This window comes from Salvia splendens, chromosome 12 (assembly GCF_004379255.2).
Source record: "Salvia splendens isolate huo1 chromosome 12, SspV2, whole genome shotgun sequence".
In the NCBI taxonomy this organism is placed as follows: Eukaryota; Viridiplantae; Streptophyta; class Magnoliopsida; order Lamiales; family Lamiaceae; genus Salvia; species Salvia splendens.
In genome coordinates, this window is record NC_056043.1 from 33557449 (window position 1) to 33571297 (window position 13849).

The 13849-nt window shown below is 44.5% G+C and overlaps 2 protein-coding genes across 2 annotated transcripts; one reads left to right on the forward strand and one right to left on the reverse strand.

Annotated features, from left to right (window-relative positions):
- Positions 1 to 1306: 1306 nt before the first annotated feature.
- Positions 1307 to 2924, reverse strand: LOC121757930. Its single transcript, XM_042153379.1, has 3 exons — positions 2681 to 2924; positions 2103 to 2461; positions 1307 to 1846 (listed from the first exon to the last, which is right to left on the reverse strand). The coding sequence occupies exons 1-3, from the start codon at positions 2922 to 2924 to the stop codon at positions 1307 to 1309; spliced, it is 1143 nt and encodes a 380-aa protein (XP_042009313.1).
- An 8748-nt stretch (positions 2925 to 11672) lies between these two features.
- On the forward strand, positions 11673 to 13798 carry LOC121758413 (receptor homology region, transmembrane domain- and RING domain-containing protein 2-like). Its single transcript, XM_042153821.1, has 4 exons — positions 11673 to 11799; positions 12511 to 12741; positions 12806 to 13213; positions 13314 to 13798. Exons 1-4 carry the CDS (start codon positions 11673 to 11675, stop codon positions 13697 to 13699), a joined length of 1152 nt encoding a protein of 383 aa, XP_042009755.1. The 3' UTR covers positions 13700 to 13798.
- Positions 13799 to 13849: the final 51 nt, after the last annotated feature.

Genomic DNA, 13849 nt, shown 5'->3' on the forward strand with positions numbered 1-13849 from the left:
AAACATAACCCCCCCCACCCCACCCCACCCCCAACCCCCCTCATTTGACTTTCATCTATCTCTCGCTCTCCACCATTTCCCGTCTCCCCCATTCCCGAACCCTAATCGCCTCCTACTCCAATCGCCGATCTAAATTGTTGGACCCCTAATCGGCTCCTACTATTATCACTCCACCATTCCCGTCTCTCTCTATTCGCTTCTCATGGCGGAAGGTTGGGATCCATTGTCGGAGTGTGAATCCGTGCTATCTTTCGATGCACCTCCCGAAACCCTAATAGTCCCCGATACACCACCAGAAGTGATTGAACGGTGGGAAATCGACCGTGTGGTCGATTGTTACCACCGATCTGGACATCGGAGATGGTTTGCGGGCGTTGATGGGTCTGAGGTCGTCCATGAATCTGAGCTTCCCCCACCGGCTTGTTTCTTCGACGGATCTGAAATCCAGCCACCGTCTGAGGGCTTTGACGGGTCTGAACGCCAACCGCCGGCTGAGGGCTTTGACGGGTCTGAACCGTCCCTCCCCTGTGACGAATCTGGACCTCAACCAGCTTCTTCATCAAAGGTGGAGTACACCGAGAATGAGAAAGCTATGCTGCTTATTTTGTTGCCTGGCATGAAAGATCTCATCTAAACTGTGGGTATTTTCTCAATTCTGAGCCACCCCTTTGCTTGGTTTGGAGGCTGTTTTGGCATGAATTGATCTTGTTTGATGTCATATGATGAAGTTTTTGTGATGAATAACATCTGATTATCTGTTTATTGACTGGATTGGTTGGTTTTTGTGAACTTAGCCACCCCTTTGATGGTTTGGAGGCTTTGATTTGCAAATTTGTACCTCTGTGATGATGTTGTTCTGAGAGTTATGCATGCTCAGCTATGATGTCTCTGTATTGGTTGTGTTTTTGTGAACCTAGCCACCCCTTTGATGCTTTGGAGGCTCTGATTTACAAAATTGCAGCCTTTGTTTGGTTTGTTGGGTCTGATTTGCAATGTTGCTCCTCTGTGATGATATTTTTCTGAGAGTTATGCATGCTCAGCTATGATGTCTCTGTATTTGTTGTTTTTTTGTGAACCTAGCCACCCCTTTGATGGTTTGGAGGCTCTGATTTGCAAAATTACAGCCTTTGAATACATATAAAATGTAGTCTATAGATTTACAAGCAGACTTAGTTACCATTCCACAGAAATCAGCCTATTAAACCTAACCCAAAATGTAGGCTATAACCAAAAAAACAAGTTTACATCCTAAACACCAAACTACTTTGATGCTTATACTGTAAACCCTAAGATCCAAGTGGATTATTTAGAGTTGGAAAACATTCATTAGATGCCCTATGTCATATGAGGCACCCACATCATTCTGAGGTAGTAGCAGATACTCCAAGCTCTCTTTGACCAAATTCTCCCCAAGTTCTAGGGATGTAGGAAGCCCTACTGTTCTTCTCAGCCTTTCCTTGTTCAAGTGGGGTATTTTGTAGTTGTTGCCTCCATGCACTTCAAGGATCTTACTGAGGCAGCTTTGCAATGTTAAAAAAACATTGTTCAGAGTTTGTGGTGTGAGTTCCTCAAAAGAACTCCAGACATTACCCAGTAATTCATCTATGTTGGTTGCTACTTTATCATCTTGTAGTGATTGAATGGCCCTAAAAAAGCCTAGGTCCAATACATTGGTGTCTGGGGAGTTGGCTGGTTGGCTGATTAGATGGAACTTAAATCCATCTGAACTTGCAAGCTCATCAAATTGTGAGTCAAAAGATCTTAGGTGAGGTTTGGCATTATCTTGTTGGATATAGATATCCTTGCTTGCATTGGCTGGCCACTTTGCCTTGATTGCTGGAATAATCTGTGCATTATGAATGAATCAATGTAAAAAATCCTAAATGATGACAATATCAATGTCTGATAGGTTGTGTTTTTGTGAACCTAGCCACCCCTTTGAAGGTTTGGAGGCTCTGATTTGCAAAAATGCAGCCTTTTATTGGTTTGTTGGATCTGATTTGCAAAATTGCAGCCTTTGATGAATGAATCAATGTAAAAAATGCTAAATGATGACATTATCAATGTCTGATAGGCAGGTGAGGGGATAAAAATATCCATACCTGATTCAAGAGACATTCTCTCATTGCTTCCTTGTTAACTGATGGTATAGATTTAGTCTCTAATGTCCCTCTTGGCCTATTCTTGGACTTCCTTTTGGCTGGAACTTGTTCTGTGAATGGGAATATGCCTATTTTACCATCAAAGATGGTCTGACCATCTGTGCCAAACTGTGGCCTACTTACAGCACACATGAACATCACATTTGTGATAAATCTTTTTGACTTGCAAGACCTGTAAGGCTCATCCTCATCCGGCAACAGGTAGTATCTGTCTGAAGCTTTTGTCATGTAAAACCATTTCTCATCAATATGAACTGTATTGTGCATAGCATGATAAAGAAGCTTTCCTTCATCCAAAGCTGGCTAAATATGAGTAAGACACCATCTCATTCTACTGATTTTGTTTGCTTCAGTGAGTGCTGGTTTTATGGCATTTGTATGTGGCCTTATCAGGTGACTCTTTGCCCATCTACCAACTGTTGTCTTGCTAACACCCATTTTACATGCAAGCTTTCTATAGCAAGATCTCTCAAGAAAAGACAATTGTTTGAACTTTTCATCATCAAAATGTACTTTACCTGTTTTCTTTTTATATCCTGATGCTCTGCCCCTCATGATAACAGGCTGCCCATCTGACATTTGCTGCTTGGCTATCCCCCATAATCGGCTCACTGTAATTCTGTGCACTTTGAATCTATTGGCTGCCTCTTGAAATGAACCATGTGGCAGTGCTCCAGCTTGGCATTGCTGTTGTAGGAACTGTACAATATGGTTCTTCATTTGGCTGCTCAACTTCAGGCCGCCCTGGCTCCAGTTCTGCATCCTGAATATTCTCCTGCTCCATCTGTTGCTCCATATCTTGATCCATTTCCATTCCCCTATGATGAAATTGCTCTGAGGGGAATTTACATATAAATACCTTTTGGTTGGTGTGTAGGTAGGTGGAATTGACAATTGTTGGTGTAAATGTGGAGTGAATGTATTTATAGAGGTAGATTACCTTTATTTTGATTTTGGATTTTTCCCTCCATGGGATTGTAAATTATTTTTCCCTCCTTAATTTGGAGGTTTGAGTAAATGAAAATGGAATGAATTCCCTCTTCAAATTTGTGTTGATGTGATGGCTGAAAATTAGGGGATTGCTCCTTGTTCAAATTTTAGTTTAAAATTTAATTTTGTCCTATCTTAATTTTATGTAAAGGAAATAGAGTAACCAAGGTGTAAAATTAAAAACAATAAGTCTAACTTATTTAAACAACCAAAATTAAATAAAGTGAAAGAAGAAACAATTTTAAACTAAAAAAAGTCAACCTATCTCACTTTCCACCTACTCACTTCATTTATTACACACTTTACCTTCTCACTTCATTAAATACACACTCCACTAATTTCTTAAAACCCGTGCCATAACTAATTGTTACTCTAAATGTGGGACGGAGGGAGTAGTATACTCAAATAGTAACATGCTATGTCACAATTCAGTCGTGGGAATGGTACTCTGATAATAGAAATCTATACAATTTGTGAGCACCACTCTCGTTTAATTCGCGTTTAGCGTTGTTTGTTTTGCTACACATTTAATTATAATTTTGTATTTTAAATTGTTATTCTCCTTATTAATTTACAAGTACTAATACTCCTATTGTCGGAAAAAATAGTCCCATTTATGGACAACACGAGTTTTAATGCGAAATTGATAGTAAGAAATAGAAGGAGAAGAAGTGAGTTTAGTATGAAACAAAGTTTCCATTTTTGAAATAGAACTATTTTTTGTGGACACCCTAAAATGACAAAATGAGACTACTTTTCGTGAGCGGATGTAATATAAAAAACAAAACTTGATTTATTATTTGAATTATTTATTTGAAATCATAGACTAGATGAATAAATTGAACTTTGATTTTTAATTAAGTTGTACAAATACTGACGTAAACAATAGTACTATTAGAATCAAAATAAATAAGGAATGAACATGGAAATTGATTGGTGTTTTCTTAAAAAATATTCGAAACTGAATGGTCTTTTGCAGATCATGTTACTAACCATAATAAGACGATATTAGTTGCTAATATTATACTTTTCCACACAAAGATATTCATGCATGCATGTACCCCTAAATGGATAATCATTTGTTTAAATAGGAATCGTAATCTAGATTGATCTCGTTAATCAAACATTAGCGAAATTCTTTTGCAAAAGCCCTAAAAAGTATTGGTGCACTATGGAAGTTGATGTTTGATGATTCCGCGAATTTTTGATGATGATAAATGCTCGTAAAAATAAATCACGACACAGAGAATTTAACGTGGTTCGATTTACTGAGGTAAATCTACGTCCACGGGGAGAAATGGGGGCAGGTTTGTATTGCTTGATCTGCCAAATACAGCTTACAACACAGACTTGCTATATGATTGTTTCTCTAGAGAGATTCTAACCTCTTCTATCAGATCTAAGTTCTATTTATATAATGAACTCAGATCATGGCTTGCATCACCACCCTAAGTCGTGGATGTCGTGTAGGTTATGGCCTAAGATCGTGGGCGAAGCGTAGGTCATGGCCTACGATCGTGGCCTGAACTGACATCACGTGGTAGTGGGTGTGTTGGACATCCTGTATGGGTCCACTAACTCCTTGTTCGGCCGAATACCGAGACCGAACTGCTTTGGTTGCCGATCTGAGAGTAGAGCTTGATGCCGACCTGAGAGCAGAGCTTGATTGGTTGGCTTTTACCGAGCTGTAGGCTGAGGCCGAACTCTTTGGTAATGCCGAACTGAACTCTTGGGCTTTGGGCTGGCCGAGCTGTCACTGCTATTGGGCTTGTTTAGTACGTACCCCATCACTACCCCCCCCGAAAAGCGAAGTGATTCACTTCGGCGAAGCGAGTCACTTCGGCATTCTGGAAAAGGGTACGGGGGAGGCTGAAGTCAGGGGACGTGCCCTGCGCGTGACTGCATTAAATGCGGCATTAAATGCGACAGTAAAATCCGGCCGTTGAATCCTGAAAAGGTGGGATATGAAACGGTGCGATGATTTGAAATCTTTTCCAAATCTGATAAATACCGTCTTTCTTCATCATTTGAACACCTTTGCTATTGGCTTCTTCTGCACTCTCTATCTTCTGCGTGAAAAATTTCCTTCCGCTTTCAAAAATTTCTTCAGACTACCTTCACCTTCAAAAAGTAAGAAAAATGTCTTCTTCTTCTTCTTCGGAGTCGGGTAGCGTTAGGAAAGGGGGTAAGGGGTCTTCTAGCCGGAAAGAATCCGGGGAGAAGACCGTAGAGTATTTTCACAGTATCTTGAGTAAGGATACTGTGATATCCCTTTACGAAAAATACTCTTTTCCTGGGGGGAAGGCGGTGGTACCTGACGGTGATCACAGGGCTGACTCCCCGCCGGAGGGTTACGTCACCGTGTATGAGGCCTGCTTAGAATGCGGGCTTCGTTTCCCCCTCCCTTCTGCCTTTATAGATTTACTAGATTTTTTTCAGCTTCCTTTAGGCCAGGTGACTCCGAACTCTTGGAGGCACTTGTCGGCCTTCGCTGCCGAACTCCGTAGGTTAGGAAGGGATTTGTCTTTGAAGGCGATCCTTAAATTCTTTCAATTTAAGAGGAAGGGGTCTTGGTTTTACTTGATCCCTTTACAGCCCTTTAGGGCCTTTTGTAAAACGAAGTGGCCGAAGTGGCAAAATCGCTTCTTCTACTATGATAGGACCGCGGCTCCTAGTTTTCCCTGGAGAGGGCCGGAGTCCGTTATCCGTCACCCTCGGCCTGAACCGTTGGACGAGCTCGATGGCGAGCTCAACAAGATTCCCATAGTTAGGAAACAATACACGGAGTCTGAGCTCGTCAAGGGCGACGTCGTGTTCGACATCTCGTCTTCGGACGAAGAGGCCGAGGGTGAGGATTTCTCTTTATCTTTATGCTCTACTGCTTTAACGAAGAAAATCTGACTTTGCTTTCTTGCTTTTTGGCAGTGTTCATGTTGAATAAGGCTATCAGAAAGTCCTCCGAGCTTGTGGAGCCGGAGAGAGAGAAGGCTACCAGCTCGGCGCCTGATGCCGAGAAGAATCCGAAGAGGCAAAAGACCTCTTCGGGTCCAAAGAAGCCGGAGTCGACTTCGGCAAAAGACCTCTTCGGCAAGCAAGAAGGGGAGGACCCAGAAGCCCCCAAGGGCGCCAGAGAAAGACGTGGTCTTGGCGCCTCCTTCGGAGCATATCTGTGAGCCATTTTTATGGCCCACGGACTTCGCCGAGGTGAATTGTCTTCTTGATTCCTTGGCTTGGCTTGTCTTGTATTTTTGGTGCCCTCTGTTAACTTTTTTCCTTATCCATTTTCAGAGGAATGATATGCTCTCCAAGCTCGTCGCCGTCGAACTCTCCAAAGCGTCCAACGACTATGCCGAGATGCAGAGGAAATTGGCGGCTGCTTGTCACCGGGCCGAGCAGGCTGAGGCAAACTTTGAGAAAGCCAGGGCTGCTAGGATTTCGGCCCAGGATGAAGCTCAGTTTGCCAAAAACCAGCTCGTCATCCAGCGAGAGCAGACGAAACGGAGGGATGCTGCCGCCGTGGTTGCCCAAGGAGAGGGTCTCCGTGCCTACACGGAGAGACTCTTTTTGAGCAGCCAGTTCTCGGCCTTTGTCGGTAGTCTGGTAAGGCTAATTGCCGATAAGGGCGAGCAGGGGCCCGACGTCGTGCTGCCTCTGTACAGCCGAGAGATAGCTGCTCGGCTTCAGAATCTGCCGCTCCTTGAGGAGCTCGCTTCATCCTCGGTCCTGCTTTCTGCAGACCGAGTCCGGAGTTGTCGAGCTGATCGGGACGAGAACCTGGAGGCTATCTTTGCCTCCGTGGGACCCGTTTCACCCGCTTCGACTTACAACGGAGAGGGTGAGGCCGAGCCGCTGGAGCGGGAGGCCGAAGTCGATCAGGCCGGGCATCCGGAGAAGGAGGCCGATCAGGAGGCGGAGGCGAGGCCGGCAGGAGGCGAGGCCGAGGCTGAGGTAGCCCAGGAGAAGGAAGCTGTACCAGACCGAGGAGCCGGAGACGAAGCAGGCGGAGTATGATTTCGTCTCCCTTCTCTTAGTCTAGTTTCTTCCTTGTAAAATGGCCTTGAAGCCCTAGTGTAAAAAATTTTCCTTGTGAATGAAAAATTCTCTACATTTGTCTTCGTATAGCTTTTCGTACTCGCCTTTACTCCTGTTGTATTTTACTATCTGCTCGGTACAGCTGCCGAACTAATATAGCTGCTTTGTACTCAAGGAGATGGAGATACTTCACTGGAAACGGCTGTACTCTTCGGCTTTAGACGAAGCTGAGAGAAGAGCTATAGCCGATCAGACGAAGAATGACGAGCTTCTGGCTCGTTTAGTGAAGCTGGAGGCCGATAATAAGGACTTAGAGTCCGATAAGAAGGATCTGGAGGCCGAGCTGAATACGACCATTGCTGAGAGGACTGCGTACGAGGATTACATCCGTGTGCGCGGGGGATTGACCATCTCAGATGTTCAGAGTCGAGTTGACGAACTGTGGGAGGAATATCTTGTACTCCGGAGGAACAATGCGCTGGAGAGCTCGGCTTGCCAACAAGTTGTGAAATCATTACGGCGCTGGGCTTCTCGGTACGACATTGTCCTTTCTCGGCGCCCCTCCATAGAAAGATTCCTTCGGCATATCGTGCCAACAGATGCTCGCACTCCAGATCAAACCTCTGGTTCCCTTGTTCAAAATCCTACTCCCAGCCAACAACGAACTCCGGAACAGCCGGAAACGTCAAGACGAGAACGGGCTCAGGAGCAACCGGAATCGTCAAGACGGGGACGGACTGAAATTCGCCGAGGAGTTGTGACTATGAGCGAGCAAGATCAGCAGATGCTTATTGCAGAGACTCTTCATCGCCGAGGTGTTAGGACTTCTCGGGCTCGGGGAAGAGGCGTTGGGTCGAGGATAGCATCTCGTCGACCTGCTTATTCTTCATCTGCTCGGAACAACCGAACTCGGCTTCCAGAGGATTTTGCAGATAGGTGGCTTAACTTCAGCAACCCTGGACGGTAGAATAGTCCTTTGTAATAGCGTAACGCCATTTTGTAGGGTAGCGGAGTTGTATGCCGAACAAGATTTGATAAATGAAATTTTGTTTTCGCTTCTAACACTGTATTTACAGCTTAGCGAAAAAATTTCATCGTACTTGTCCTCGGTCTTATGAAGTAAACTTCTTTGACCGGACTTGTCTTTGGTCTGATGAAATAAACATCTTTGACCGGACTCGTCTTTGGTCTGATGAAATAAACATCTTTGACCGGACTCGTCTTTGGTCTGATGAAATAAACATCTTTGACCGGACTCGTCTTTGGTCTGATGAAATAAACATCTTTGACCGGACTCGTCTTTGGTCTGATGAAATAAACATCTTTGACCGGACTCGTCTTTGGTCTGATGAAATAAACATCTTTGACCGGACTCGTCTTTGGTCTGATGAAATAAACATCTTTGACCGGACTCGTCTTTGTGTTCTAATTTGGCGATTTTCGTCGCCGGGATCGAACTTTCCCTTGTCCTAATTCGGCGAGTTTTATCGCGTGGATCGGACTTTCCCAGTTAACCGAAGTGGTCTTATGCAGTAAACCTCTTTGACTAGACATGGTCGTCCTCGGTCTTATGAGGTAAACTGCTTTGACCGAACTTGGTCGTCCTAATTCGGCGAGTTTTATCGCGTGGATTGGACTTTCCCTTGTCCTAATTCAGGCAAGTTTTATCGCGAGAATCGGACTTTTGTTGCAGTTCGTTTCAGACGAAGTGCTTGATTCTTAAGCAGAATTGTGGTCTTGTATCCTCTTTAGAAGCTTTGACACACAATCGTGGGCTTGTTGCAGCTCGTTTCAGACGAACTGCTTGTTTAAGCTGAATTGTGGTCTTGTATCCTCTTTAGAAGCTTTGACACACAATCGTGGGCTTGTTGCAGCTCGTTTCAGACGAACTGCTTGTTTAAGCTGAATTGTGGTCTTGTATCCTCTTTAGAAGCTTTGACACACAATCGTGGGCTTGTTGCAGCTCGTTTCAGACGAACTGCTTGTTTAAGCTGAATTGTGGTCTTGTATCCTCTTTAGAAGCTTTGACGCACAATCGTTGGCTTGTATGTTCTAAAAAGGGGATCAGCCTTTGAAGAACGAGATACCTCAGTTTTATTTGTAAGAGACGACACTCACATAGACAGACACAACGCACGTAGAGACAAGAACAAGTAAAAAACAAAGAAAACACATAAGACTGACTGACCGGACTGTCTCTTACAAATGGAACTTCTTGAGGTTGGAAACGTACCATGTTCGGGGTACTTGTGCTCCTGACGCGTGAGTCAATTTTTAAGACCCTTTGCCGAGGACTTCTGACACCCGATATGGACCTTCCTATGTGGGCTCGAGTTCGCCCAGCTTTTCTGCTCGGCTTACTTCGTTGTTTCTCAAGACGAGATCTCCCACTTGAAATTGCAGCTTCTTCACCCTTTGGTTGTAATACCGGGCTACTTGCTCCTTGTACTTGGCTGCTTTTATGCAGGCCAATTCTCTTCTTTCTTCGGCCAGATGTAGTTCGGCTCCGGTGTGACTTCGGTCATTTCGCCGGCCTCTGATTCCGGCTGCTGTGATTGCTATGCTTGATGGTGCCGAACTGATTGCTCGGCACTTTTAAGCGCAATCTGCGAACACACTTGCTCTTTTTCGATCACCTCGGATGACCGCTATCTCTCCTTTAGTGGAGAAGGTGTTCGGCGAGGATGCCTCTGATCGCTATGACCGGGCTTCTTTTTGTCTTCTCTAGATGAGCTGTCTAAAGACCGTTTTCGACGGTCTGCCTCATCGACACGAGAAAACTTGTCCGCAAGGTCCCACATCTCTTGAGCTGTTTGCGGACCGCACTCCACGAGCTTTCTGTAGAGAGCTCCGGGCAGGATTCCATTTTGGAATGCCGAAATGACAAGTAGATCATTGAGATTATCTACTTGTAGGCATTCCTTATGGAATCTCGTCAGGAAGTCGCTGATCTTTTCGTCGCGACCTTGACGTATGGAAAGCAGCTGGGCCGAAGTATTTCGGGCTTCCGCTTTCTGAAAGAACCTCCTGTGGAAAGCATCCATCAGATCTCGGTAGGATCTAATGCTGCCTTGAGGAAGGCTGTCGAACCACCTTCTGGCGTTCCCGATGAGCAGCTCGGGGAACAGCTTGCACATATGGACCTCATTGAGACCTTGGTTCGCCATATTATACTGATAGCGTCCCAGGAAGTCATGAGGATCCACGAGTCCGTCATAGGTTATCGACGGAGTTCGGTAGTTCTGTGGAAGGGGAGTTCGGGTAATATCGTCCGAGAACGGAGTCCTCAATACTCCGTACATGGCGAACCCGACATTTCTTCGGTATGGAGGAGATGGAGTTCTCCTGTGATTCCGGTACCGAGGATTCTTTCTTCTGGAAGACATGACACTACTGCGGTAGTGACTGTCTCGTATGGAGGGAGAGGGAGAATCTGCCGTTTTTGTCCCCGGCTGCTTTTGGCTTTTTTGCAGGAAGGTTAAGAATTCCTCCTGCTTTTCCGCCAAAAACAGCTTGACAGCCTCGTTCAAATCGGGCTGCTGGGAAGACTCGGTGTGACGGCTTTTGGAGCGGCTTGTTCCTCCACCATGAGAACTGGTGGTGGATTTATCCCTAGGCTGTTTTCCCGACCTATGGGATGGATTGGCTTCCTCCTGGTTCTCACGGGCAGGAATACGGGTACTCTGCGATCTGGTATGCATTTTTTGGGTGGAAAAAATGGATCAAAAATTCGCTTTATCACAAATTTTGTTCTCTGTTTCCCACAGACGGCGCCAGTGATGATTCCGCGAATTTTTGATGATGATAAATGCTCGTAAAAATAAATCACGACACAGAGAATTTAACGTGGTTCGATTTACTGAGGTAAATCTACGTCCACGGGGAGAAATGGGGGCAGGTTTGTATTGCTTGATCTGCCAAATACAGCTTACAACACAGACTTGCTATATGATTGTTTCTCTAGAGAGATTCTAACCTCTTCTATCAGATCTAAGTTCTATTTATATAATGAACTCAGATCATGGCTTGCATCACCACCCTAAGTCGTGGATGTCGTGTAGGTTATGGCCTAAGATCGTGGGCGAAGCGTAGGTCATGGCCTACGATCGTGGCCTGAACTGACATCACGTGGTAGTGGGTGTGTTGGACATCCTGTATGGGTCCACTAACTCCTTGTTCGGCCGAATACCGAGACCGAACTGCTTTGGTTGCCGATCTGAGAGTAGAGCTTGATGCCGACCTGAGAGCAGAGCTTGATTGGTTGGCTTTTACCGAGCTGTAGGCTGAGGCCGAACTCTTTGGTAATGCCGAACTGAACTCTTGGGCTTTGGGCTGGCCGAGCTGTCACTGCTATTGGGCTTGTTTAGTACGTACCCCATCAATGTTTTAATTTTCTAATTTTGTAGTATGAATTTTGGGAAAATAGCAAGAAAGAATCAATTTTTTTTCAAGGGAGAAAGATTGGAAATTTGTCAAGGTTAAAAAGAGATGTTGTATTTGTGGGTATTTTTGTGCTGCATTTCCTATTTCATGGGTTTTTTCGCAGCTTCTGGAAATGTGGTGATGATTGCAAAGAATGTAACTTTGTCTTTCGACGACGTTGAAGCTCTCTTTGGTGAGTTATTTATTTTATTTATATATTTTTCCCCTTTTTTCTTTTAATTTTTTGTTATTATATTGTATCATTCATTTCATGGAATTTCGAATTCTTATATCATATGTCTATCCATTTGTTTTTATATAATGAGTTTTCTATTTTGTGTTTGATGAAATGCTCGAGTGATTCTGGTTCAAGCTATGTTTCTTGTTATATTTCTTTGTTTGTGGTTGAAAAATGTAACATGATAGCAACATCTAATCTGTAGTGGAAATAATACCAGCCTATTTCCGTTCGGTTCATTATAATCATCAGGATGTTTGTGTTTATTAGTCATGCAGTTAACTCGTCAAGAGAGAATTGCTGTAAGGAAGTACTGCATCTGAGGCGGACGTTTCAGCTATGGTTTTATAGCTGAGTGAATGATCAAGAATGTCGTTTTCGTGTCTGTAAATCCATAGCTTCTGATGACTGATGGTTTCTCTTTAGTAAATAAAATGATAAACAAAGTAACTGTTGTGTCTCTGTATATCCATAGCTTCTGATGGTTGGCATTTAGTAAACAAAATGATCAAGAAAGTAGTATTTTTTTGTGATGGCTGGCTCTCTAGTAAACAAAACGATCAAGAAAGTCATTTTCGTGTGTGCATATATATACAAAAAGATCAAGAACGTCGTTTTTGTGTGTATATACACATAGCTCTTGATGATAGATTTGTGTGGTTGTAGCACCCACAGTGAAAGAGTCTGGAATAGGTGGGACTGTGAGCATTGCAGAGCCTTTGGATGCTTGCTCGTTACTGACCAACGAGATAGTTGCAAGTATGAACGGCACCAGATATCCATTCGTCTTGATTATCAGAGGAGGATGTAGCTTCGAGGACAAGGTTAGACGAGCTCAAGCTGCTGGATTCGAAGCAGCCATTGTCTATGACAACGACACCACCGATTTACGACCAAGTAATCTCCTTTTTTCTTGAGAAACTCAGATTTGATGCTATTTTCATACGATCTGAACTTGCAGTGGCTGGAAATCCTGTTGGTATAAACATAAATGCAGTTTTTGTGTCGAAAGTTTGTGGGGAAACACTTGCTAGCTATGCTGCTGGTGCAGCTGATTTGCAGCTGTGGATAGTCCCGAGCTATGAGAACCCAGCGTGGTCTATAATAGCGCTGTCGTTCACTTCTTTAGCCGGTGTTTCAGCTGTGTTGGCTACTTGTTTCTTCGTGAGAAGGCACCGGTTCAGAGGTGAAAGGCCTCTAGCGCCCCGTGTGAGAGAGTTCCACGGGATAAGCAGTCGTCTGGTGAAGGCAATGCCCAGCTTGATCTTTACAGCTGTTCTTGAAGACAACTGCACCTCTCAGACGTGTGCTATATGTCTTGAAGACTACAGTGTCGGAGAAAAGCTCAGGGTCCTTCCTTGTCGACACAGTAAGTCTTCGACTGAAATAATCTTGGCATGTTTCCTTTTTGGGTAAAGGAAACAGGCTAGCTAATCTTGAAACCGATTTTTTACGTTGTGGTTTGACAGAATTCCACGCTGTTTGTGTCGACACGTGGCTAACGTCGTGGAGAACATTCTGCCCTGTCTGCAAGCGTGATGCAAAAACCAAAACCACGAGGCCTACCGCGTCAGAGTCCACACCGTTGCTGTCAGCTTCCGTTCACCCACCTTCGACTTCTTTGCCATCTTCCCTGGAGTCATCGTCACCCATGCAGATAGGGCCTTCAGTTCCACTCGTCTACAACCTGAGTGATGCGCCTCGCCTCCAACCCGAGGGTGCTTGTGCAGTGTCGTCTAGCACGACCAACTACACTTCGTTGTCTTCTCTTAACTCCATCTACATGCTGCCATATATTCCGGGTGCCGGTAATGTTTCGTCGGGGTGTTTAGGTTCTTCAAGTCACGAGACGTAGGGAGTTGTCTGCGGGTTTTTGTCGTTTGGTTCGACTCCTTGGGTGCTATGAAGCTACCTAATTGTACATGGTATTATAGGGCAAAGTCTTAGAATCTAGATGTGGAAGGGAGGTCGTAACAGTGTGACTCTATATTGGTTGTTCATGCTG